The sequence below is a fragment of the Primulina tabacum genome, chromosome 10 (assembly GCF_025594145.1).
Source record: "Primulina tabacum isolate GXHZ01 chromosome 10, ASM2559414v2, whole genome shotgun sequence".
In the NCBI taxonomy this organism is placed as follows: Eukaryota; Viridiplantae; Streptophyta; class Magnoliopsida; order Lamiales; family Gesneriaceae; genus Primulina; species Primulina tabacum.
In genome coordinates, this window is record NC_134559.1 from 1773806 (window position 1) to 1799755 (window position 25950).

Sequence of the window (25950 nt, forward strand, 5' to 3'; positions counted from 1 at the left end):
CACAACCAAAACTGTTGTTTTGAGTACATCTTGGCCAGAACAAACACTAATTGTTAAGTAAAATGGTAAAACAAGAGCTATTGTTACAACACCTGGGCTATTTGGAGTCCACCTATATCAACATATAACTAATTCAGAATCTATAAGAAAGCTTCCCCTCAGCTAGTGATTACACTTGGCAATCAAGTAGGCTGTTGATGATCAATCATCCTTCCTCTTGCTGCCACCTTCAGTGACTATAGGGCCATCGTATGTCGCAAGGAAGAAAGTGCTCTCATTCTTCTGCAGATACCTGTATCAATCGTGTAAATCCAGGACTAGTTCAAGCATTTCTGACCAGAAAATATCATGGAGACTTGAAACAAACTATGGTCTAAACTTCCAAGCAAGGCTGGAGATAGAATCAATTTAACCAATCTGCAGACTACTAATCCATCTTGAACATTGTTACGACCCTAAAAATAAGGTGGAACTCAAAACTTTACAAATTCAAAAAGATCATGATCTAACCGGGTACAAAAGAAAAACAAAATGATCTCATCATCATTCTTTATCAACCAGTATTTATATAAGAATCAGACCAGCAGACAACATGAAAATAAGAAAATAATCTTATACTTGAGAAATTCAAGTAACTTCTGTTGCAGGCGAATCAAAGTCTCCTCCTCGATATTCACATATGCCAATAACTCTGGCAACTTCACTGCAAATAAGAGAATTTAATATGAACATAAAATCACATTGACCAACACAGAAATTTCAGAAGAATGTGTCTAAAAAAATTTCAAATCATTAATGTTAAGGAAAACTGTGGTATGATCGAAATACAACATGATAAACATACCAAAGACGCGCAATAAATGTTCAGCACCATATATGCTTGATGGAAAGACACTTTCTGAAATCACATCTCTGTACTGCTGGTGCTCGTTTTCATACAAAAGAATGACTGGTAATGCTTTGTCAAAATAACATCGTAAACCATTCAAAATTTCTCCAACTGCATCAGTCACCCTGAACTTGATAGAAAACCACAAAATACAATCATGCAAATTGCTACTATAACAAGAAAGCACAGAGGAGTAACAGACTACTAATCTAAAATGTGAACTTATGCCCCCACCCCATAAGAAATACAAAACAATTTAACAAGTTGTTTCATTCTATGAGAAAGTGGTAAATTGAAAAGTAAATTAGAAACTTACATGCCATCCTTCTTCGACCTGTATTGAAGATATTTTGTGAATATGTCATCAACACAAGGAGATCGTGGGAGTTTCACAAGCTGCCAGAGGAGCAGGACGTGAATAAACATTATCATTTTCCATCGAACAAGTATAGAGGGTGATGTAACACTTCATAAGCCAGGTATCGACTAAATTTGAAACGAGGATAGAATATGCAAATCATAAAATAATGCAGTCTATTCCAATCATCTTCCTTCTCTTTTCTTGGGAGAAACAGAATTGTTCAGTAGAGGTACCTTATCCTGCTGTGTGACAAACTCCCAATCATCAACCAATTGCTTCTTCAGAGTTGGTGGAATTTGGATCTTTATCAGTTTTTCTGCAGCTGGAATGTCCTTCTAACAACAAAAGGCCAAAATTTTACCCATCATACAACAACAGCTTCAAGAAACTAACTAGTGGGTATAATGTTAGTGAAATTTAATCAAGGTACAAAAAGATAGTCCAAAAGCCAAGAATCAGTGTGTTGCTATACATTTCCAATATTAACATATTCCACAAGGGGAATATGGAAGAACTCAATATTGAGAAAGAGAGCAACCAAAGTTTGCAGAGAAGAACCTTCTGAGAAAAACTAAGTAATTCTAGAAAAGATATGGAAAATTAAAAATCCCAAACATGAGAACATCAAGTTGACAAAGAAAAAGACTCGTGAACATGGTCAGGCCTAGAGAATGACTCTAATGCTAGTTTTCACTAACTCTTTCTCCATCACACTTATCACAACGTTACGACATGAATAGAAAGCCCAGCATAAGTCACGCTCTTCTTTTAGATTAACTGCTGTAGATTGGAGTACCAGAAGGTATCAGTAATTCGGTATAGCAGAAGCTTGCGTACTCATCATAAAAAAAATAAGTGGAAGAAATATACAGACATCTTCATACAAGCAGACATGTAATCTTGGAAACTAAACTTGAACAATGGCAATGTTAGATAAAAGAAAACCTCAGGTCCAGAATAAGCCTTTCGTTTCTTTCCTTTTGCAACTGCAATATCATGGAGAGAACAGGATAATGACCTCGATCAGATGCTCACTGGAAACTAAAAACAATTAACTTTGAAAGCATTCATTCACATGTCGAAAGAAATTGCACTAAATATCGCATCAATTATAGAGCTAAAAATTACTGTAGCCTACTCCATATGCACAAAGTCTCTTTCGCTTTGTTAAAGATTCAAAGGATAAATGAAAAAGCTTTACAGCAAGAAAAACTGCTAGATCAAGAAAAGCCCTGCTGAAAACCATAATGATAAACTGATAATAATGCGCTAAAACTCATGAGATCAAAATAATTGGGGTTCTAAAAGGATAAGAAAGGTGGCAAGTGGAAATATTCAGAATTCGACAGAAGCTTTGAACATCATACCATTGTTCTTTACCTCCTCCTTATCCAATTTAGCATCTGCATAATCCGTGCAAAGAAGCACAATTACTAATAGAAGAATCATCAGCCACCAAGAACAAAGTGAAAAATATCTGAGTGAAAAAGGATACCAGCTGAGCTTTTAGGTTTTGTTTGTGCTGAGCGCGCTGATTTAGTATTCTTGTCGACGCCAACTTTCTTATCAAGAGCCTGTTGCTTCAATATATTTTCTTCATTATATTTCATCAAGCGATCCATGCCTACCCATTCATCCCAACTATAAGCAATATTTAAAGATTTAGTAAGTGATATATGTTCTGTCAATCTTTTATCATTACAGCCTCTGGTGGAGCAGTGGAAAATTGTCTCCCAAACGCATATATATGTTACATAAGCCGATACATGATTGGTCCTTTACGGATTAAAACTAAAAATGAAAAGACATCATAACATATCTTTTCTGAGAGACTCGAAAAGGCCCCTTGCGAAGAAATATAATTGCAATGGAAGACATTTGACCAAATCATGGGAATCCAAGGAACGGAGACTTCTTCATTTTTTCTCTTCCAGTTCAGAAATGAAAAACATTTGAAGAGTGGTGCCTGTGTACTCACTTTTTACTCCAGCCCTGCAGGATAAAAAACATATGTTCATGTATTGCATGATCGTAAATTATTTCAGAAATAAGTCCAGACATAGAATGATTTTCATTGGCATAACGCCACACAAAGGGGGAAAATTTGTAACATTTGAAAAATCAAATGATCCAGACAACGGAACATGAAAAAACTGATAATCAGACTTACAAGGTAATGGACAAAATATCTCCATTCACTCTTCCGTAACTCTGCTTTTTGAACCTTCATATGACCAGGAGGCAGGATCAGCGAGTTAATAAATAAAATTTCCAGCATAGAAACCCATTAAGGGAACCGGCCATTCTAAGGCTTAAACCAAATAGTAGACACATGGCTGAAAGATTATCCAATATAAAATAATAAAAGTTTTTTAAGGATCAAAGGAAATAAAATGTCTCAGGTGGGGGCAAAATGTATACATAACATGGATCTTATAATTTCGGTCATTGCATTCAAAATATATCTACACACGAGTATTAGAACAATTATAACCATCCAAAATCCAAATTAGTTCAAGAAGGCTAAACAACTAAACAAATTCTTATTCAGAAAAAAAAAAAAAAAAAAAAAACAAGTTAGGGCATAACATGCCTTGGCTTCGTATATGCGGGGCCCGTGATAGGCAAGAACTTTCTCTCCTTCAGAGAAGAGGCTCTTAGAACTGGACTCCGTCTGGTCGCCTGAGGAGTTCTGGCCGTCGTTCGCCGACTCTTCCTTCGAACTGCTCACCATCTACTCCCCTCAAATTTTCCGCAAAGAGTTCTAATTGCTCCCCTCCCCTTTTTTGAAAGAAAATAAAACTTTCTCGAGGACCGGGGTTTTCAAATCCCGTGCCTTGTTTGACTCGACACCGGTCCGAGATTTTTAAACCCCGGGTCTCTCTCTAAAAATATTTATAAAAAAAATTAAAAGGAGAGCCCATCTTTTTTATATAAAAAAAAAAAATTGTAAATAATATCAACCCCATTTGGATGGTTTTCATTTTTAGGTTGGCCAAAATGTTTTTGAAAGAATGAACTAGGTAGAGTGCAATGTAAACTTTTACACTACACATGAAAAAAATTCTAAGAGACTTCAAATTTTAACCACCTCCAGACGACCTTTTTTACGTTCAATCATTCCAAATAACACTTGTCCCTATCTTATCGCCGGCTGCTGATGGTTTGTATGTAATTTCGCTTTTTTATATAAAAAAAACCGAAATATCATCATTTATCCGATAGCATGATTCATCATCGATCGATCGATGTAGGATTTGTGATCATTCCAACAAATGATAATATGGTATTAGATATTGATTCAGTCGTGTCAAATCTAACATGGTTCATAGGTCTATAAAATTGTTAATGAGTAGCCATCGTAATGTTTTTTTTTTAGCAATAACAATTAAGATATCAATATTACAAAAGCATTAAACTTGATTTCATGCTCAATCATCGTATAAACTGAAAACGTAAAAGGTTATTCAGAAATTTAAAGACAAAATTATGTTATTACATAATTTCAAAACAATACATTGTTACGGAAAAAAATACAAATAGAACCTATAATAGATTATTAAAAAGTTTTGTAATAAAAAATTTATTTTTAAAAAATAAAATAAGTCATGCGTTTTTATACACTGAATACTGTTTTAGTACATACTGTATAATAACGTACATCACTAAAATCACACTGTTTTTCTGTAGAAAGTACAGCAATTGCATGAACTAATTTTCTCGGCAAGGACCCAAAATGTTGTTAGTTCTCTTGAAACATGATGGGAACCACATCTTTGGGCTTAATATAATTGGGCCGATTTTTATGGTGGTAGTATTAACTTGGAGTATATAAGCAGCCCAATTATTTTGTGAAAACAAATTTTAAAAGCCTCGAGAAATTAGGGTAGATAGTGATATTTAACTTTGGAACGGACTGTACAGGTATATTTATATATATATTCTTTACGTACTCGATATCTATTCCCAAAGAAAAGAATATGCAGACATTAACCCTTTAGCTAGCTTCCCGCATACAGAAAAAAAATCTAACGCGTAAATTACTGGACAGGTGGAATCCACCAACTTTTGCACATTTCCTTTACTTCCCTGTCATAATAATAACATAAATAAAAGTTGTTCGATGACAATTGGCTCAACTTCAGCTCCATGTCTCATTTCAAAAATATTCATAATAACAATTTATAGCTACATTTTATATATATATATATATATATATATATATACACACAATGGAGAAATAAACATGAATACAACGGAGAATCAAGAAATAGAATAAATATATAGGATTCTTATACAGGAACAAAAGCAGTCAAATTTCTGAAAGATTGAACTCTCCAAAGAATTAAAAAGAGAACAAAACCCAAAATGCAAGTGGGAAAGGGAAAATCAAAGCCCGTGAACTAGAACAAGAACAAGATGCAAGCGCAACCAATCAAAACGGCCAACAACTTCTTCATGCTCCACAATTTCTCGGCCCCACTCTGCATTTCATGTTACATTGCATATTATATAATATTTCATTGAAACAAATTAGTACAGCTGCATTGTGCCATTCTAGCTAGCTAATATATTGTCCGACCATCAAATTATCCAAAAAAATAAAATAAAATAAATTGAAACCCACAAGTTAAATTCCAGCAATTTCATAGAAATTAATTGAGGTCTAATCATACAAGATTAATAAGTTAATTTAATTTAAAATTAATAAAATCATTAAACCAAACCAATCACAGTACTAAAAAAACTTCAACAGTAACGTTAAATGAGACAAAGTAGTATCGCAAATCAGGTTATGTAACGTTAAGTTTATATCTAAATCAAACAACTTAAATTTTTTTTTTTGCATCAAAGATGTGTGAAGTTCGAGATCCACTACAGACTACAGTACCAGCTAGTAATTATAATTACAACTATTATCGCAAATCATGTAGATTTACGGGGAATGATGCGGCCCACAGTTTCAGATCTGGATGCGTTACGCGTGCAGAACTGATTTATGAGCTTGAGTTAAAACATTGACAAGTAATTCATAATGATACGTACCAGATCTTTAACCGTAGAAGGACTAGGGGACACGGAGTCGGAGCTAGGATCTGGAGCTCCGGTTGGTGGTGCAGGCGGGCTGAGCAGCTCAGGAGCGGGAGCAGGCGCTTTAGTCGGAGTCTCGGTAGGCGGTGCGGAAGCCCGGGCGGGTGAAGGGACAAGTTCCGGTGCAGGAGATGGAGGCGACAGAACAGGAGCGGATGTCGGTGGCGAACTCACCGGCTCGGGAACTGGCGGAGAAGTTGAGACCGTCGGTGGATAACTCACGGGAGCTACAGCTGGAGGACTGGAAACAGTTGGTGGAGCTGCCGTGGGAGTAGGAATGGTGCTGGCGGCCGGTGAAATAGTTGGCGCAACCGAGGGTGACTGGCCACCGGCGGTAGCCGCTACAATACAGATGAATGCGAGGAGGAATCCGGTTTTGCGATCCATTGGGTTCATGTTTGAGAGAGGAGAATGTTTTCTTTTTTTCTTTTTTTTTTTGGAACATGGGCAGAATGTTTTTCTACCATATTTCTATTTTATAATTCCATTTGGCTACTTTATTTTTTATTTTATTTTGTTACTTTGGCTAGAGAAACAATCTTAGAAATTTATTTCCGTTTTTCTATTTTCAAAATTATACTTTAAACTCGATTAAAAAGACAACCATAATGTATTCTATCTTTGCCTATTTAATTTTTTTTGATATTTTATATTATCAAATTTTAATTCGAGTTCATTATATTTTTTGATAACTTTAATAATTTTACGAAGTAGAGCTGATGTGACATCAATACAATGCTGACGTGTATAATATCACATCAATATTATCGACGAAAATTAATAAAATTATCAAAATATATATTACTAATATTGAAATATAACAACATAGATAACAAGAAAACAAAAAACAAACATATAAGAATAAAAATATATTTTTTCATAATTTTTTTGTAGAAAAACTCGCCATATAAGTAATATACAAAAACTTTTATCAAACGTCTCACATATCAATTTTGTTAGACAAATCTTATATATGATTCGATCTATTCTAGAGTATTATTTTTCACTTTAAATATAGATCAGATCGATTCATCTCATTGATGACACCGTATCACATAAATTTATTACAAATAATAAGAGGAACTTAATCTTAAAAAATTGTTTGAAGAATCCCAATATAGATGCAAATAGTTAATCCCAAAACCCAAACAAAAATAAAGTGTAGCTTCCAAATTTTCTCGAAACGAATGAATCATTATTGTGTTGAAATAGTTGAATTATTTTTATTTTATTTTCTATAGCCATTGCTTAATTTTTTTTATTTATTTTTGGAAAATGCCATCGTTTCATTTTTGAACTACATATTCTTTGTTTTTTCCCCCGAATGTACTATGTATTATTTGAAGTATACTTTTTATGTGAAAAAAGTAATTTTGACAGCGGGGTATTATTTAATAAGAGGAGTGATTAAATGTATATTAACATTTCACATTTAATAAAATCATAAATTCGCAACGTGTATACCATGTGAAACAAAATAATATTAATCATTAAAACATATTTCATTTGTTTATAGTATTTCTCATAGTGGCATGCGTTATTATTTTTTTTATAAGATAATTATATAATTTTTATCTTTCGATACACATTGTATGTTTTTGAACTAATGAAACCACTGCATACGTCGTCGTCGTCGTCTGATTCTATTTCGAAAGATGGGCCCATATGTAACAGCAGACTAAACCAGGCTGGTAATGGGCCTATTAAGCATGTTATAAGGTATTGGCCCGCCATGTTCCCCAACGGGGCCAACTCATGCTTTCGTGTATTGAATTGAGCCGTTGCAGCGTCCTCTTCTTCGATGCCTGTTTAATATATACGTTGACCTTTTCAATTCCATATTGGGAAAAAAAAAATCTCATTTCAGACAAGAAAAGGCTCATAACTTACGATTTTTTTATTCTACATTTGGAATGTTTCTCCTTGTACAATGTGATGAAATTAAGTCATTGAATTATGAACAGATGAGATTAATTTGTCTTAAAATGTGATATATCCAAATCATATAATTAGATTGGGACAAAAAAAAAAATTACTCACGATGATTTTACTCTCATGAAAATAACTAGGACGGCAAAATCAGAGTATCAACGTTTAGGATATGAAATATATATTTGTTTTTTGACGGAATTATCACTAGTGTGAAATAATTATATTAGTACTGATGAAGACCGGGTGAATCGAGTAAGAACTTGGTGAGCGATTTCATTGGGTCGGGTTGATGAGCTTGAGATGGTTGCCCTGGACACCTGGACCTACACTCTTAAAAGAGAGAACGTTAATGAGCGCCGGAATATTTTTTTACGGGACCACTCCGACGCTCAAGTCAGTTAACGATTATAGAGAGTTTGTAATAAATGTTGTAGACAATATGTAAAAATGAATGTCTCAATGTTTAAACAAACACGATATTTATAGAAAAAAATCAATGATGACGTTGTTTTCAATACTCAATTATTGAATAGTGAAACGTGCTCTTTTTTTCTTTTTCCGTGGGTTTTCAAAATTATTGCTGTAGATTAGCGTGGATGCACCTCCCCGCAATGTTTCTCTCTTTGAATTTAGTTGTGCCCGTCACATATTTTTCTCTTCGTATGTTGCTTTATTTGAAATCAAGTTGCCCGACAGAAAAAAAAAAGGAAAAAAAACTGAGAGAGAGCCTCTATAGTAGAGGTACGTACGAGTGTGTCTTTCCACTGGAATCTAGATACTTCGATATTCATCATGCCCCTGATTGCTTAAACAATAATACATGAGATCAAATTACAACAAAATTGGGTTAAAAAGAAGTAAAATGATCTTCCTCCAAGGTGGGTACAATGGAAGTCTTCAGATAATCGGATCAAAGATGAATACGTAGGTTTTGGTATAGTATCGATAAAACTTTGCTCAGCCATCAAACTTCTAGATCAATGATACACGAGCATTCTAAAATTTTGCCCAACCAGGATAGATGTTGGATATCGATACACATATCTCTGCGGTGTTCAGAACGAGGGGGACCAAACATTTTATTGAGTACTTATTCTGTTATTTTCTGCAGCCCTGACCTGCAAGAAATACGGGTGCGCCTGGTAACAACACCAAGAACCATCAATTTTCAAGACTACAACCAAATATGTTGCAATAGATTAGAAGTCGGAAGGCAACGAAGAACTACCATGGCCTCTTTTGCCGTGAGCCTGTCCTGATGATCATAACGAAGGAGTTTGTCCAGAAAATCTATGGCCTGCATTTTATGGAACAATAAAAATCAACTCAAATGACATGTTATTAACAAGAAAAGAAAACGTGGAAAAGATTTGTATGCATGACCTCTGGCGAAACAAGATGCTGATTATCAGCATTTATAAACTTCGACCACGGTTTCCTGCTGTGTCTGTCACATGAAAGAAAGGAAAAGTTAATTCCATATAGATATGCTTTACCGTAAATTTTCGATATGATATAAATTTAAATAATTTTATACCTTTCATATCCGAAATTCTCGTACGATATCTATATAATACCATCTATACGAAAATTATAAAAGAAAAAAGAAATTCTTACAATACCAAAAAAAAGAAAAAAAGAAAAGAAAAGTGTAGCTAAAGCCTCTCTCTCTCTCTATATATATATATATAATGAGAATTTTGTTCGGCCGAAATTTTATAAATCTCGTACCGATACCGAAAAATACGGTATTTATGGTAGGTGCGGTATACCGAAATTTCTGGTATTTTCTCCACCCGACACCAATAGGTTGATCGCTAATAAGAAGTCAATCTGGGAAGGGATGAAAACAGAAAATCTTATTTGGTATTGTTACAGTCTAGAGTTTGTCCGCATGAAGTGCCAATTTAGCTTGCTTGCAGTTGCATTTAGCAAACCTTCCAACAAGAGCTTCAAGTTGAGGATCAAGCTCCAAACGGTATTTGTGTAAATAAGCATTCAATTCATCAGTGCCGAGCACCTGAAATATCAGTTCAATTTCAGAAATCAAATTACGAGAGGAAACGACTCAGATTTCATAAAAAACTGCTAGCACCTTGTTATTGTAACCTTCTTTCTTAAAATATTACAGGTACGGTTTTCGATCCCAAATCATAGAGCATTCACAATTCAAACACCCAAATTTGTTGGATAGATGCCCCAGGTAACAAGAAGGAAGGAGCTGCTTCCTGCGGAGTATGTGACTTTACTAATGCCAGACTGGTGGGGAAAGCCAGGTAGAAGAGCTGGTGATAAAACATTGTTTTTATGCCTAGTTTATACATTTATTTGGTGAACTTAAACATCTTTATCAATTTGAAACTTGCCTTTCCCCAAATTTTCCAGATGAAGGTCAACAATCTAGTTTTAAGTGGATTGCCGAATGTCACTGATGAGGCTGTGACTACTTCATAATTCTCTCCTTATATAAGTCTTGAAACCAGTAGAATATGGGGTTCCAACTGTTATCTTTTCCTCAAATATACCTAAATAGGAAATCTACACCGAATGCAGTAGACAACCGAGATCACCAAATTCTAATAGGTAACAAAATCAAAAGTCAATCTATTGCCAATACTCAATGCATGCAACTCTTCCTAACTTCTCCAAAAGGTACAACAGATGACTGAAAGCTTGAGATTCTGAAAATATAGCAAATTGTTTCCTTTTCGTGCCAAGACAAGAAAATGAAGACAGTAGTCGTGGTCTCTATTAATGTTCAATATGGAATTTACTCTACTGAATCCTCTACCAAATGAAGCTAAGAGAAAATTTGAAATGATTAGCAAGTGTTATCCACCATCAACTGGCAAATAAAAAAAAATAAAAATGTATGGAAAAGAAAATTGAGTACACAGGACTGAAATTGAACGAGGTTCCCTCGCACCTTGAGAAGTTCATATATATATAATAACGTATGTCATAATCTGTCAATGTAGGGTACAAAATTTTGAAATCTGCACTATTCACATATTCAAATATCAAGCTTGGAGTTTTCGAATGATGATCTCTGACAATGTCGAGAAGTTTGACAATGTTGGGTCCCCCACACACATTCTGCAGAATTTTTATTTCTCTTTTTATCTACAAAAAATAGAAAATAAACCAAGAAAATTTGCTCAGGATAAAACTGCTGCAAAGTCAACATAATTAACCAATAGACTACAAATCCAATAAACAACTGAAATATTTGTGCTTTTTGAAAATCTCATTTGATTGCAACACCTTCTGATTAACGCTAAGTCGCTAATTATTAAATACATTTGAATTTGGAAACAAATTTTGTACATATTTATACTGTAAAGTTCTAATATAACAACCTCGGAAAAATTGTCAAGGTGGCAGATGATTACAACAAAAAGTTCCTTTCAGACATACTAACCAGTATTGAATTGCAAACCATATTCTGGTCTATGTATTAATTTAAAAATACAACTTTACCTTTTTCTTCTTAACAGGTTTCAGAATCTTGATTATGCATCGCTCATTGCTGTTGACATTTATTCCTTCAAAAACTTCACTATATTTCCCCCTGCCGACTTTGCGAACAACTTCATAGTCATCCTGGTCACTGCAAAAGTACCCAAAGATTGTACTCAGATATATAGTCAACATGCCACAATAAACTTCCTTGCACAGCATTCTTTACTTTACGAGCATGCATGCCTGAATATTGAAGAATTTTGAAAACCTCAAATAGCTTAAGAATAATTGGCAACTCAACGATGGCGTATATCAAGGCATCACATAAAACAAACCAATAATTATAATAAATTCTCTTTGGCACTTCAAATGATAACATGAAACAATGAACTTTGGATAACAAGAAAAAACAATGAAGGGAAGTCTGCAGCATTGAACTCATGAAATGAATGGAAGATGAATCGAAAAAAATTTGCTTATTTATGTTTGGCCTGAAGAATAGTATCCAGGTCCCCCTCTCTTACGTTCAAAATAGTATATTGATTCCCTAATCCAGACACGATCAAAATCAGCTTTGAAACATAACATGCAACAGATGCTAGCAGCTTTGATCGGATTCAAGTGGACCGGTTAAAATGCCTAGAAGAAAACCGGTGTCTATAAATTCACTCAAGTAAAAAATAATATTTTGCGACAATGAATAATCCAATTGAAATCATCATTCATGCAACTAGCAGGAAACCCAGAACACCAAAAAAGCTGAACATCCTCAACTACTAAGACACAATAATCAATAAAGACTCTCCTTTTAGCTAAATTACTACAAAAAAAAAAACTCCCATTGTACCTTAAAAACACAAAATCGAAAGTTAAATAGGATTAATGAACGTTTACCTCCATTGAACGATGAGATTTTCGTAATCCCAGTATTCCTTAGGGCGAATAACGTTGACATCCGCGTATACCCTCGCCTTCGACATCACCGATCTGCAGATCTGCGATGATAGTGCTGAGGCGGGAGTGGACAGCAAAGCAGGGAGCCGTGCAACCGGCGCACGCCAAGAGACCAAGGCGCACACTAGCGAGATGAGCCGTAAGAGTACGGGGTGGTGCGCCAGTGGCGTAATCTACTGGGTCTCGAATGTTGGGGAGTGTTTGGAGGAGTGTTTAATTACCTGTGCTTTTCTGTATTATACTTATATTCGTTAAATCGTGTATCCAAACAAATCATAAGGTGAGTTAAAAGCATATCATTTTACATTTTATTTGTGTATACGATGAATAACATATCAAAATTTATATACATATATATGTGTATATATTATATCTATGAATATTTTCGACCACTCCATATCTTATTCTATTCGTACGTGAAAACATTGAAGTCGAATATATGCAAACATATTTAAGTCCTTTTACGACACAAGCAAACCCAAGACAATTATCATCACTTGTTACTCATCAATGGTGATTTTCCATGAAAATCTATCTCTTCAATTTGTACATTAATGATTTTTTTTGCCCTTTAAATAGTATTGTAGTACACTTCAATGGTGGATCTTGGCCAGGGAGCAGAATGCATATATCGGACATGTCTGCTAAGAAAAAAGATCTTCTTTCGACTGCAATGGAGAGGACTACCGAATGGTTTGTTTTCCTCTTTTATTTTCATGGCCTTGTTACTTGGGGAGATTATGTACCTTATGAAACGAGACAAAACTTCATGTATTTTGGATGATACACGTAAAATTTGAAACTTGGGTTATTTTCGGATGCTAGAATTTGATTAGCTTTTCAAGAACATGACTATTGTTGTTATGATTTGTGTGTGAATGGAAATGGAATATATTTGAATGAATTTGAACTCAAAGTTTTGATATTCAACAGGATCTTTTCCCAAGAAATTCCCAGCGATTTAACAGTTAATGCTGGAAGAACTTTCTTTTCTTTGCATAAGGTACAGATTAAATGTTCTGTTATTTTCATAGCACAGTTTCATTATATAATTGTGATAATTTGAAGGAATTAGAAATGGAAACGATGATGAAAAATGGTTCATCTCTAAATTAAAATTTTGGTTCTGCCCCGGAAATGCTACCGATCGACTTTTGATTGATTTCTACCAATTGATGGGGAAATTTTTTGGAGAATTTGTTTTGTTATTTCATAAGTTATTGGTCATATATGGAATCGATTGAAAGGAAAACAAGAAATGTGTGTTCATTTTGTGTACAACAGTTTGAGCTGAATAAATTTCATATACACGTGTAATTTTTTGGATCAAAATCCCAGTTTCCTTTGGTCTCAAAATGTGGATACATAAGGCAAAAACTCTCAGAATCCGATGATACCGATCATTCCACAGTCAAAATCCCAGATATTCCTGGTGGTGGGGAAGCCATTCGAACTAGCGGCAAAGTTCTGTTAGGGAATGAACTTTGAAATCACCACAGAGAACATAGCCATGCTCAGATGTGCAGCCGAGTATCTTGAAATGACAGAGGAATACTCGGTTGGAAATTTGATAAACCGAACCGAATCCTACATAAACGAAGTGTCTTTAAAGAGCCTCTCAGGCGCGATAAACATTCTACGTTCTTCTGAAAACCTTCTTCCCATTGCAGAAAAGGTACGCCTTGTGAGCAGAAGCATTGATACGATTTCGACAGTTGTGTGTAAGGACAGACAGTTCTGTGCACCAATCAAGTTGGATAGTAGCCTAAATGACTTGATTCCATCGACAACTGGACACAGCTCAAAACCTGTTATCGACTGGTGGGCAGAAGATTTGGCTGTGTTACAAGTTGATATGTTCCAAAGACTCCTCATTGCTATGATGGCGAGGGGATTCAAGCAACACGCCCTTGCCCCGATACTAATGCTATATGCACAGAAATCTCTTCGAGGTTTGGTGAGGTCTTACCCCATAAAATTTTGAGTTCTTGATTACATGAACTGCCAATATGACATGGTTTTTCTTTCGTGGTTCCAGGAGATATTTGGGAAGGGTAGGACGAAGATTCAGCCAAAACAAGAACATGAGAAAATGGTCGTTTTAGAAACAATAGTTAGCCTTCTCCCCAGAGGAAAAAACGTGATGTCAGTTAGCTTCCTGTCGATGCTTCTTCGAGCTTCAATATGTTTAGAAACAACAGTTTCTTGCCGGCTTGATTTGGAGAAGAGAATGGCCTCTCAACTGGGACAGGCCGTGCTAGATGATCTGTTGATCCCATCTTATTTGTTGACAGGCGATACATTGTTCGATATTGAGACTGTGCAACGGATCACAACTTATTTTTTTGACTTAGAAAGAGAGGTGAAAAAAATGGGATACAATGCTGATGAAGATAGTAGTCCCCCTTCTGCAAACGATAAGGAACGCATAACACGATTGATAGAGGTCTACCTCTCTGAAGTTGCTTCTGATCGAAATTTATCAGTTTTGAAATTTGTTAGTTTCGCAGAACTTATCCCTGAACAATCCAGGATAACAGAAGATGGTATGTATCGGGCCATTGACATTTTCTTGAAGGTCGGTATATTCTTTTGTCTTTGTTTATTATAAGTTATATTAGCCGATTTGTTTATTATAAGTTATATAAACCGATTCAGTTGGCCATGGCGTCAAAAGGATCGACTCTATAACAAGTATATATTTTTCAGTTTTAAAAGTTTGAATAGCACATTGTAGGAGTTGCATCAAAAGCTATTATTTATTAGTAATAGAGAAACTCAAATATTTAAACAATCTAATAACCTGAATATCAGGTTTCAATTGCCATGTAATAAAGACAGCCAGACAAGACAAGGTAGCAGCTGCAACCAGTTACAGGTTTTGGTATGAAATCTATAGGTAACAAACTTTGAATAATAGATTCTTGTATGATTTTCTTTATGTGTAGGCTCATCCTGGTTTAAGTGACATGGAGAAAAAGAAAGTATGCAGCATAATGGACTGCCAAAAACTTTCACGCGAGGCATGTGCTCACACAGCACAAAACGACAGGCTCCCGGTTCAGACCGTCGTCCAAGTTCTTTTTCACGAGCAACAACGGTTAAGGGAAGCAACGGATGCTAGCCGAAGTACTGAATCCCCAGCACTTTCAGCCACTCTGAATCCCTCCACTGTTGACATTCACCCTGTAGGAGACGAGGCCTCGTCTCTACGCAGGGAAAATCAGGACTTAAAACAAGAGCTGGTGAAAATGAAAAAGAGATTAGATGAAATGGAAAAAAGTTCAGATAGTACTACGCCAGCGGTTGCTAGTCCTATGGTGATCAGCCGAGCCGCATCTGGTGATAAGAAACCATCCTTCATGAGCTCGGTTTCCAGAAAACTTGGTAGGTTCATTCGAATTGACGGGATCATGCCGAGTTTGAAAGGTCGAAATCGACCGGGTAAAGACAGGAGACACTCAGATATCATGACACACATATTTGTTCCATGAAATCGAGTTTTTGTAGTACTGAATCATGAAAATGGTTTGTGGGTGAGGGTCAGAATAATTATTTGCACGTTTTGATGTGGCCGTGTGGTGCATCTATAGCGAAATCTGGCATTTGAACACGAGTATATATATCCATATGTACGCGAGGAATACTAGTGTGGGCTTCAAAATCATTACTGTATTGTGTGAGTGACACCAGATATTTATCCATAATATAAATTTTTTTTTTTATGTAACTTTGATTGTGTCTTTCTCCAACTTCTCTCTACTGTATCTCAAAGTGTCACTCTCTCAGCCCGGACTCACGTGGGTGTGACTGCATAATGGACCTCTATAGCAACTCCTTCATATTCGTTTTCGCTTTATGAAAATGATTAGCCCAAGTTGTTATAGAAGTTCATTGCAACGATTAAACTCATTTTAAATTTTAAATTTTTAACATAAATCGTATCTAATCTATACTATCTTAATTATAAAACATTTTTTTTGTCTTTAATTTATACTTTTGAATTTTGTAAGATTACATCACATTACATATAAATTATTATTAAAAAGTAATAAAGGCCACACCAATTATACATGGACTAAATCACAGTCCTAATAATAATCGGTACTGATCTCATGTCAACGTCCTAAACAATGACGAATATTTTTAATTAGGCCGGATTCCTTAACCTAGGCAGAACTTTTGTTTATTATGGAAACGGAATCTCGTGTCCGTTTGGTGGCAGACACATCAAATCACCAGTTCACATGGATATTGTTTCTTATCTATTAGACGACAGTTTATCTAATGCGCGTGCTTGATTATGCAACTGGTTATTTCTTTATCATTTATTAGGAACTATACATGCAATGAATCCTCTCAACGACTTGAATTAGCATATAGTTTAATTTTCACGGAGTTCCAAATTAAAATAGATTTTGTAGATTTAACAACTACAATTCCAATGGTTATAGTTAAACCATAATGTCTTTGAAATCACGCAATCGTACACACAATCGTATTCGATCACATATAATCAAGCAATTCATGAATTGAAGAAGGATTTGGTCAGAAGTTAAAATGCAGTGATCTTTGATCACATAAGCAGTTGATAACATTAACATAACATATATATACATACATATATATATATATATATAAGAATGGTCAAGTCGTTACAGTTGACGTTAAAGGTCTAAAAGCATCGTGATTTTTTTTATTCGTTTTATTCCGCACGTTCAAGTCATATTCAAGCTCAAAACCTGGAAAACCCAATGTGAATTATCCAATCTTTCTTGACTCTGCTTGCCTTCTTTTGTTCTCTTCATACAGCTAATTGAAGAAAAACCTGGCCCGAAACCCGGTAGATCAGATCGGTACCTGGCTCAGCAGCTTTAATCTTCCTCTGACAATAGCTTCTCGGGCCTAACGTTAGCTCAAGATCAGTACTTTCATCATCTTCAGCTTCTAAAACTCTAGTATTTTCACCTGCTTCCGTAGAATTATATTCTCCTGCCCAATTCTCCAGCTCAACAAATTCCGGGGCCATGGGATGCAACGTGCCATTAATTCTCTGTACTGTAGCAAGATCTTTCATCAGTATCTTCTGGGTTCGATACAGACGATGAAGTTCATTCACCTGGGAAAAAAGCCAGTTCTGATTATATTTAAACTCGGCATTTAGATTCAAGAATTTGGGGGAGGAAATATAATTTACCTGATCCCGAAATGTTTCCTCATGCCTCAACATTGCCTTTCTCACGCACTCCTTCTCATGTCGATTTAGAAGCTTCTCCATTTTAAATTAAGAATATCACACAAACGCTGCTAATTTCTTGCTAAATAAAACACACACACACAGACACACACATATATGGAATATCATGTTCTTATGTTCGTACTTGGGAACTCTACATTTGACGGAAGAAAAGACAAGAAATCCAGAACAAAAAATAAGACAAGCGTAACCGTGGGGGACGGTGTATTTTATTATTCACGACATCCTTGTTAATTATTATACTTTTATAATCGACCATAAAATTTCTTAATATTTAAATGGGTTCATTCATCTTTGATCCATTGCGGAGATTTAATGTTTTATATTTAAGTTTAAATTTCAATGTCCATGTGAGTGGTATGGGTTTAAAATATATCAATTCAATCAATACATCAGGAGATGTTCGTTTACATGCTCCAATCAATAATGTAGGCCAAATTGAATGACTTCCTAAGTCAACTTCTATGCCTAATATTTAATACCTTTTATATTATATAAACGTAGGCTTTCGAATCTATGCGATTATCTCGTCTTTGAATCCGTTTAACACTTTGCAAAAGAAGTGACATTTTAACAAGACATTCGCGCCACCACTAGCTAGCAGTTCACCCAAGAGTTTTAACAAGACATTACATGAATTATATGTAATAGAAACAATCTTACATGTGTTGTCCCTATACCTTTGCCTTGTACTTTATGAGGTAAGAAATAAGACTCCAGAAACAATCTGCCCGGTGGCATATATACAATCTAACCAACTTGATCCAAAATTTTCGGTAGCTCTAGACCAACTAAGATCACATGAATCGTGTCAATGATACTGTTAGCAGTGCCTCTAGAACCACAGTAAAAAATCAACATATAAAAACTAACACAGCATCCACCTATTTAATCTTCCGAAGCATGCAACGAAATCTTCTCAAGCAGTAACGGCCAGTCTTCTCCAAGACTCCGAGGATTTGATTCCATTGCAACTCGAAAGTCTGTTGTTGACAAAGTAAACAATCTGTTAGACTTCTGTACATGTGTCATTGGGCTCGTACCATTCTTAATTTGATGCTGAACTTTGTCCGGGAGCTTGTATGCTGATCTTGAGGCAGCTAAATCGAGGCAAGGTTTGAGTAATCTCTTCATAAATGCATCCATCCCATTATTCAATAAATTGACATAATCTGTCGATATATTCAATCCCTCCATTTTCACCTTTTGTTCCAACCTTTTCCTTAAGGAACCAAAGTCCGGAAGAACACCATTGTTATAGCAAGTGTCAATTTCAACAAAAGGTGATGATCCATGGCATAACACTTTTCTCGTTCCTTTTGTATGAAGAGAAACTCCAAATGGAGCTCTAAGAGGGCTTTTTCTATTAACTCCAGGACTTTCAAAATCCTGGTCCACCTCTTCACCGTCTTCCACGGAGGTAACTTCAACAGGGGGCTTACTACCTAGAGATAAAAGCTCGGTAGCACTCTGCTGTTCCTGGACCTTCAGCATTGAATCTTCACATGCCACATTATTGGCCTTCCCATGAGGCCCAAGTAAGCTTGGTCTATCCTTGGGCTTACGATCTCGAAGAGTGGGCGTTCTTCCCTTCCTAGGAGACTGAGGAAACACATCTCTGCAAAGAGATTGAAGAATACTTCTGCGGTACCCATTCGGAACTTTCACATTAAATGAAGTATTATCCCCTTTCCCATGCTTAGGAGGGGGATTCTTGGCAGCATAAGCATTGCTGATAACTGCTCGAATAAGTCCATTATGGAGAGTGACATTTTCCCTCCCTAACAATCCAATACAGAGCTTATCAAACTCTGATTTATTAAGCTTGAGACTCAGATACCTACTCAAAAGATTGAAATACTTTTCAGCTTTTTGTCGACCAAGTACCCTTTCGATATGAAGTTTTAGCTCAATGGTATCAATTCGAGGGCAATGCCGATCTCCTGGCATTTTAATTGGCTCCAAAACTCATATAACCATAAAAATGAAATAAAATCAATCAAATCTATAAGATAGGGAAAATTCAGACCAACCCATCATCTTGATTCAGAAACCCTAATTCTTCTCTGTTTCCATCAAGTGTCAACGTCAGTGAGTATGGTCAACAGTTATTTGCTGATCAACATTCGACAAAAATTCAGTAGAAAGAACAAACCCGCTCGTAAATCAAACCCCAAAAAACTTTATATCACTTGAATTACTCACGAACACCCGTCAAACAGAATGATTGAACGAGCCAACTCGACTACACAATTCAGCACGACCCACTGAAAAACATCACAGACAACAACAACAACAAAAAAAATTCAAACTTTAATTAATCCCAGTTTGAAATTCCAATTACCGAAGTAAAACCATCTCCAGAAACCTCAATCTATGAAGAACAAAGAACCCATTAAAGCTAACTGAGCATTTCATCTAAAGATACAAAACAAAACTCACCAGATTCAATCGAAGCAGTAACTCCCGATTCTCAGGTATTCAAAAACCTCGCTCTTTTTCACAATTGTTTCAGAATTAAAAACTTGGAAAATATAGGGCGAAGTGGTGATCGAGCTTCGAGGGTGTAATTAGAGTGAGAAAAGAGGATTAGGGCATGTAAGCGTTGGCATTGGAAGCTTCTTTTCTCAAGTCATACCACGGTCAAAGGCACGTGTACTTATTATCATCAGAGAGATGCAACTGCAGTTTCATACTCTCTGTTTTTTTTTTAAATAATAAATAAAAGAAAATAATCGACTTAAATTGAGATTGAATGCTTGAAATTAAATTGATTTTAGATTACATCAATAAGAAAATATTATAAAATATAATTTAATAAATACATATATAACTAAGTAATTTGGCAACCTAAATTATAATTAAGTGAAGGTACTGTGTGGCTTTCAAATTGCATTGCCTTACAGGGAAGGTTCTGTTTGGCTTTCAAATCATTATGGGTTTTGGTAAAAATGTACTGTCCGAGGATGAAGTCAGCAGTTTCTGACCAACCTCCAAACAGGATGATAATCATCATGGGATAAGATCATGAAAGTGCATGATGACGTGCCCCCAAACAAAGCAGGCCCAAATAATGTTGGATATAATATATAAGGTATATTCATCTATATATATATATAAAATAATGGGTTATAAATTTCAGTTATGCTTTTATACAATTATTATTATTATATATACTTTTTTGTTTATTGATGACGAAGTTGGACCTTTAGTTCTTGGTTTCGAATTGCTTCGACATGTTTTATGGGATAAAATTGAAATTTAAAACAAGAGATGTCGCTTATATTGTTATAATCTAATGCGAAATATGTATCAGAAATTATTTTAAAAAAATTATAATGTAATTTGAGAGAGAAAATGTCACATAAAATTGGAGTGATGTATCAAATTGTTGATGTAATCATAAATATTTATCTATTTTTTAAAAATAAGATTATAAATCTACGTGAATTAAATTTTTTAAGTGATAAACATACGACGCCTCCTATGATTTGTCAAAAAAAAAAAAAAAAAAAACACGACACCGATTTTTTTCAGTGCTTGAGGTAAAAGATACTATGTGTTCTATATGTTTATTTCAATTAAACGGGTTAATGTGATAGTCATCGTCATCGTCATCAGCTAGAACGGTTAGTTCAATTTAAAACCATATTTATACACTAATTCATGTTATTACAGCAACAGTTCTACATAAATCAACCTTAATCTATTACTGCAACCGATAAAGAGTGCCTTACAACTTAATCAACATGCCTCTGACCAATACTAACACTTCCCTTTGGGCCAAGAAAAACGCCGAAGACACATACTTTCCATTAACAAATCATTCACATGCCTGTTTCCGGAACTCAAAACGATTTCAAGCAACCCAAGTCAAATCTACATCGTATTGTCTTAAAATCTAGTTTTAAGACGAGGGATGTCTCCTATTTCTTGGAGAGGTTGATCTTCTCTCTTCGAGACTTGTGGATGTAAGGCTCTCTGACGTATCTGAGCTACTGTTTTCGCTTTGTCTGTCTTTGTATGCCCAGAGATTCGAAAATATCTTTTTGACTTTCTTGGCAGCAAGTTTTTCTGCATCTGTACCGTTACTTGGCCCACTTTCGCTTCTGTTTCCTCCGATGTCCCTCAACTTTAGAGCCTTGAGTTCCTTTGTCATCTGGTCACCATCCCAATCCTCGTCTGTGTTTGTTGTTGCAGATCTAGAGCTACCGTATGACCCTCCAGGGAGCAGAGTCCTACTAGAGCCTGGTAAATCAGGTGTGCTGCTTCCGCCAGAAGCTGCTGCGGCCCTGGCTTGCTCAAAGAAAAGAACCTGCACAACTACTCGAAGAGGAAGCCTCTCATTTTGCACAGCATGCGTGCAAGCGTCAGCTGACAGTTTCTTGCAGTCAATTAACCTGCAAATTTTCTTTTTCTCACTTTTACTCAACTCCGGGTGTTCCTGTAACAAGATATATCGATTAGTCACCTAGATCAAACAGGACCATCTCAAGCCCAAAATTTTTTACTAGCACTTATTGTGTAATTTCTAAAACTGCTAGTTTCGACCTCCCCAAAAACTTAGTTCTCCCATCTCATCCCCTGGTCAAGTCTCACTCTCATCCGAATTCTTTGATTCTGCCAGCAGGTAAGGAGAATTGAATAAAACAGAGAGTACAAGAGGACTGTAGAAATAAACCTTCATGAATATGTCAATAGCCCGGTATATTCCATCATGGGTTGGTCTTGGAAAGCTCGTAACAATTTCAAAAAGATTGACAAATCTGGACAATGACATATGACGAATCTTTTGCAGCTACGGCCAGATAGCCATCAACTAATCTAGCCACCTTCATCTTTGATGCATCTGAGTAACATCCGGTACATGTCTCCGGGAATTCATGATCACTCGTAAAATGGCTCTGCGAGCTATGTTCTAGCATTATAAACTTTTCAACTAGCTCGTTTACTAAATTTATATCGTATAGGATCACCTCACCACTTGGAGAACAAACTAGAAAATCAGCAACAGACGCCTCCTCAAGTTGGCATGCAATTCTTTGCATCAGCTCGCATCTTCCAGGTTTCTCCACAATTTAGCTCTATAGACACGTGTAGTAACTTGAGCAAAAAACTGCAAGAGACGGAGTTTTTCTCCAAGGGAAGCAACCATATAATGGTATCAACCAAGTACCGGTACTTTAAGGTATCGCCACCTTGGATAACACCCTTATTGAAACCTGGTACCCTTCTTATAATGTATGCTTTTACTGATTCTCCGATCCCCTCTGCAGATATTCTTCCCTTAGCGTTAATAGTAGCTACAACTTGCTTATACAAATCTATGTGAAGCTCACAGAGGTCTTCCACCCACCAGTCTTTCGGCACAGTGTGCTTTTTTTTCACACCATTCCAATGTGAGCTGATTTCATTCTTGGACAGGAATTTCTTGCGATTAAAAGCATATGAAAAGTCGACTTTTGAAGGGTGGGTTGAAGCTTTATTAGCTACCGAATCTAAGCAGTGGTTAACAATTTTCAATTCCTCAGACCATGGAAGAAGAGATTTAGTTGTCTGAAGTATGATGATCGAGTCTTTCCAGCTCCGGAAAATGCTGGAAGTAAGAAAAACATCGATCTTGTAAACAAGATTCCCTTTTTCAACGATCTCGAACATCTCTAGATACTCTGCTGCACAGCGTGCTGATACGACATTATATGCATTAAGTGTTACAACCATGCCATAACAAAACTTAGCACAAATTTCAAAAGCAGCAGGTCCGCCTGGAATATCGTGGACGTCAATTTCATCATTTGTTTCATCGCTCACACTGGATACGAGCTTCTGAAGGTGAGAGCTCTTGGAAAGCAGAGGAAACTGTAAAAAGACAGAAGTGCAAATTCGAGATAAAAATACCAGAAAAGCACATGTTCATATGCACGGTGCATATTAGTATGAAGAGAGAGATTATACCTTGTGGAGGTAAAACTTGACATCTCCCACACTAATGACAATATCAGTAGCCAATTCCGTAGCCACATACCTGAAATTTAAATGCTTCTTTCATATTCAGAACAAAATTCATATACATTGCTCTTCCCGTATCATACTTTGGAATTGAAGAAATGGAGTTCAAGAGACAGAATTGATGAAAAACAACCAAAATCAAGCACAAGAAAATAATGGAATCCTTCCCCTGAAAAATTAAAGTAAAAATAATTGATTTCCTATCCACTCATAGGAATCAGCAGCCTGAAATTTTAAGGCTCCCGAGTCCCAATTTTCACCAGAAAAACAAGAAGAAATGATCACCACATATCAAATAATTCATTTATATCTCAACTCTACAAAACATTCAAACCCAGCCATACTGGACAGAGAATATAATGAATATCGGAAAAATAAAATAAGAGCTGATAAACAAGTTCCACAGTAAAACTAGGATTTCAAGAAATTTGACTAACCTGATATTGTCCCCATCTGTCTGAAACTGATCAGGCTTGGATCCAAGCTTCATAAATTTCATATTAGCAGGCTAATTTCCCAGTTCCCAACTTCTCTTCAAGAACTCAACTCAAAATCGAGGTTGAAAAACAAGAACGGGATAGCCCGAAGCCAAAACAAAAGAAAGAATACCTAAATGCCCCAACCTTAGTATATCTCCGAAACAGTAATAATCTCTACACTGAATATATACGATAATCTCAAATTAATTTTTTTCAAAGTCGAGGCCAAGAAACCATATTACTCGGTAAGATTTTCCTTCAAATAATGGAGTAATTGACACCTGGAAAGCCAAACATAACCTCGGTTTTAGTGTATGAACGTCATCAAAATTGCAGCTTATTTTGAATGTACGAAACATAAGTACAAACCAGCACTAAAACCAACACATTTGTTCTCTATATCTTGCGTTTAAAGAAACTAAATTTCCAAATGAATGACAATAATAAACCACGTGATCATGAAAGTTGCAAGAAACGAGAACTGTTGTGAATGGTTTTCGTTTCTTGATTAGAATTCTGGAAATTTGCTTTGATTGTTACTTAAGGAAGAACACAAGAATCTCAAACCGAATATCAAACTCGAAACTTGATCGGTGACTATGAATCAAATACTACGAACAAATCTATTTGTAACAAGAACAAATCTATTTGTAACAAGACACAAACCAATTTACGTGGTTCAGTCGAAGACCTACATCCATGGGAGAACAACCAAGTTTGTTTTATTAATGTCACCCCAATTTTCTGGACAAGTTTTTCAAAAGAAAAAGGTCCCCCAATTACAGAGTTTTGCCATCTTTTATAACCCTCGGATATTGTTCTACAAAACATGGATTCTTCCCCATGTTGTGCTTATCTGGATTTGCTCCATATATCAATCTTTCCCGCTGTTGTGTTTATCTGGACATGCTGTCATAAGGAGTTCTTCCAGCTGTAGGTTTTCGAAAAACCCTATCAGTTATTGTGGCCAACTGATAAGCTTCTTGTCCCGACTAATGGGTTGAATGGTCCAACTCTTTGGGAGACACACTCCAACAAGAACAACACAAACAGCGGTAAATGGTAATCAGACAAGAATCCATTCATTCAAGATTCAAGAGAGTAGAAACCTAATGTAGAAAATGGAATAAAATCAGTCAGGTTACATCTTTATCATAGTTTCAATCAAGAAATAACATATAGTGTCTAAAACCCGAAAACCCATATGCATTCAAGTACCAGAAATCCAACATCCCTGAAAAGATATTGAAAGAAAAAGTGAAGAAACATAAAAACTTTGACCACGTGTAGTAACCCCTGTACTAAACAGAATTCACCTCCATACAAAGTTTCAATGCTCAATGAAGCAAAACAATGGTGTACGAGCAAAGGAAAAAGGAAACCCACTGCCTAAAAACCAGAGGAAAAAAACATATGCGCTGTCTCGAAACTATGCCAGGCACCACCGCAACACCATGTTACACAAAAGGCCAAGCTAAGAATGTTCCCATATATATATATATTTAATATTATTATA

At 35.8% G+C, this 25950-nt stretch overlaps 6 protein-coding genes and 1 pseudogene across 8 annotated transcripts; 1 reads left to right on the plus strand and 6 right to left on the minus strand.

Annotated features, from left to right (window-relative positions):
- Positions 1–128: 128 nt before the first annotated feature.
- On the minus strand, positions 129–4080 carry LOC142505194 (protein MRG1-like). Of its 2 annotated transcripts, none has more exons than XM_075618065.1 (11): positions 3844–4080; positions 3421–3474; positions 3229–3242; positions 2746–2891; positions 2618–2653; positions 2196–2236; positions 1484–1582; positions 1206–1285; positions 845–1014; positions 619–703; positions 129–292 (listed from the first exon to the last, which is right to left on the minus strand). In XM_075618065.1, exons 1-11 carry the CDS (start codon positions 3982–3984, stop codon positions 202–204), a joined length of 957 nt encoding a protein of 318 aa, XP_075474180.1. In that variant the 5' UTR covers positions 3985–4080; the 3' UTR covers positions 129–201. The 2 variants fall into 2 exon arrangements, with proteins under 2 accessions (XP_075474180.1, XP_075474179.1); XM_075618064.1 differs by having other exon boundaries at positions 1484–1585; positions 3844–4074.
- Positions 4081–5497: 1417 nt separating this feature from the next.
- Positions 5498–6771, minus strand: LOC142506059 (uncharacterized). Its single transcript, XM_075619194.1, has 2 exons — positions 6297–6771; positions 5498–5734 (listed from the first exon to the last, which is right to left on the minus strand). Exons 1-2 carry the CDS (start codon positions 6735–6737, stop codon positions 5654–5656), a joined length of 522 nt encoding a protein of 173 aa, XP_075475309.1. The 5' UTR covers positions 6738–6771; the 3' UTR covers positions 5498–5653.
- Positions 6772–9031: 2260 nt separating this feature from the next.
- LOC142505987 (casein kinase II subunit alpha-2-like) lies at positions 9032–12905 on the minus strand. The gene is made up of 8 exons (XM_075619130.1): positions 12630–12905; positions 11754–11883; positions 11120–11396; positions 10369–10382; positions 10211–10293; positions 9657–9720; positions 9502–9570; positions 9032–9412 (listed from the first exon to the last, which is right to left on the minus strand). The coding sequence occupies exons 1-8, from the start codon at positions 12713–12715 to the stop codon at positions 9353–9355; spliced, it is 783 nt and encodes a 260-aa protein (XP_075475245.1). The 5' UTR covers positions 12716–12905; the 3' UTR covers positions 9032–9352.
- Positions 12906–13175: 270 nt separating this feature from the next.
- LOC142505898 (BTB/POZ domain-containing protein SR1IP1-like) lies at positions 13176–16414 on the plus strand. The gene is made up of 5 exons (XM_075619041.1): positions 13176–13382; positions 13623–13692; positions 14028–14646; positions 14728–15267; positions 15638–16414. The coding sequence occupies exons 3-5, from the start codon at positions 14167–14169 to the stop codon at positions 16181–16183; spliced, it is 1566 nt and encodes a 521-aa protein (XP_075475156.1). The 5' UTR covers positions 13176–13382; positions 13623–13692; positions 14028–14166; the 3' UTR covers positions 16184–16414.
- A 925-nt stretch (positions 16415–17339) lies between these two features.
- On the minus strand, positions 17340–18273 carry LOC142505163 (uncharacterized). The gene is made up of 2 exons (XM_075618018.1): positions 17887–18273; positions 17340–17808 (listed from the first exon to the last, which is right to left on the minus strand). The coding sequence occupies exons 1-2, from the start codon at positions 17965–17967 to the stop codon at positions 17494–17496; spliced, it is 396 nt and encodes a 131-aa protein (XP_075474133.1). The 5' UTR covers positions 17968–18273; the 3' UTR covers positions 17340–17493.
- A 276-nt stretch (positions 18274–18549) lies between these two features.
- On the minus strand, positions 18550–20579 carry LOC142505162 (uncharacterized). Of its 2 annotated transcripts, none has more exons than XM_075618017.1 (3): positions 20389–20578; positions 19980–20213; positions 18550–19889 (listed from the first exon to the last, which is right to left on the minus strand). In XM_075618017.1, the coding sequence occupies exons 2-3, from the start codon at positions 19984–19986 to the stop codon at positions 18835–18837; spliced, it is 1062 nt and encodes a 353-aa protein (XP_075474132.1). In that variant the 5' UTR covers positions 19987–20213; positions 20389–20578; the 3' UTR covers positions 18550–18834. The 2 variants fall into 2 exon arrangements, 1 of the variants encoding a protein (XP_075474132.1); XR_012804386.1 differs by having other exon boundaries at positions 19762–19889; positions 19976–20213; positions 20389–20579.
- A 1058-nt stretch (positions 20580–21637) lies between these two features.
- Positions 21638–24550, minus strand: LOC142505161 (phototropic-responsive NPH3 family protein NPY4-like; annotated as a pseudogene).
- Positions 24551–25950: the final 1400 nt, after the last annotated feature.

Excerpts from the sequence above, each read along its gene's own strand:
- LOC142505194 (XM_075618064.1), bottom strand. The coding sequence starts at position 3,984 with ATGGTGAGCAGTTCGAAGGAAGAGTCGGCGAACGACGGCCAGAACTCC. Across the intron at positions 3,475-3,843 it reads CCCGCATATACGAAGCCAAG|GTTCAAAAAGCAGAGTTACG; the intron begins GCATGTTATGCC and ends GGTCATATGAAG. Across the intron at positions 1,286-1,483 it reads TTGTCACACAGCAGGATAAG|CTTGTGAAACTCCCACGATC; the intron begins GTACCTCTACTG and ends CTCCTCTGGCAG.
- LOC142506059 (XM_075619194.1), bottom strand. The coding sequence starts at position 6,737 with ATGAACCCAATGGATCGCAAAACCGGATTCCTCCTCGCATTCATCTGT. Across the intron at positions 5,735-6,296 it reads CTTCTACGGTTAAAGATCTG|AGTGGGGCCGAGAAATTGTG; the intron begins GTACGTATCATT and ends CATGAAATGCAG.
- LOC142505987 (XM_075619130.1), bottom strand. The coding sequence starts at position 12,715 with ATGTCGAAGGCGAGGGTATACGCGGATGTCAACGTTATTCGCCCTAAG. Across the intron at positions 11,884-12,629 it reads AATCTCATCGTTCAATGGAG|TGACCAGGATGACTATGAAG; the intron begins GTAAACGTTCAT and ends GTACTTTTGCAG. Across the intron at positions 9,413-9,501 it reads TCACGGCAAAAGAGGCCATG|GCGCACCCGTATTTCTTGCA; the intron begins GTAGTTCTTCGT and ends TGTTGTTACCAG.
- LOC142505898 (XM_075619041.1), top strand. The coding sequence starts at position 14,167 with ATGAACTTTGAAATCACCACAGAGAACATAGCCATGCTCAGATGTGCA. Across the intron at positions 14,647-14,727 it reads AGAAATCTCTTCGAGGTTTG|GAGATATTTGGGAAGGGTAG; the intron begins GTGAGGTCTTAC and ends TCGTGGTTCCAG. Across the intron at positions 15,268-15,637 it reads CCATTGACATTTTCTTGAAG|GCTCATCCTGGTTTAAGTGA; the intron begins GTCGGTATATTC and ends CTTTATGTGTAG.
- LOC142505163 (XM_075618018.1), bottom strand. The coding sequence starts at position 17,967 with ATGGAGAAGCTTCTAAATCGACATGAGAAGGAGTGCGTGAGAAAGGCA. Across the intron at positions 17,809-17,886 it reads AGGAAACATTTCGGGATCAG|GTGAATGAACTTCATCGTCT; the intron begins GTAAATTATATT and ends CTTTTTTCCCAG.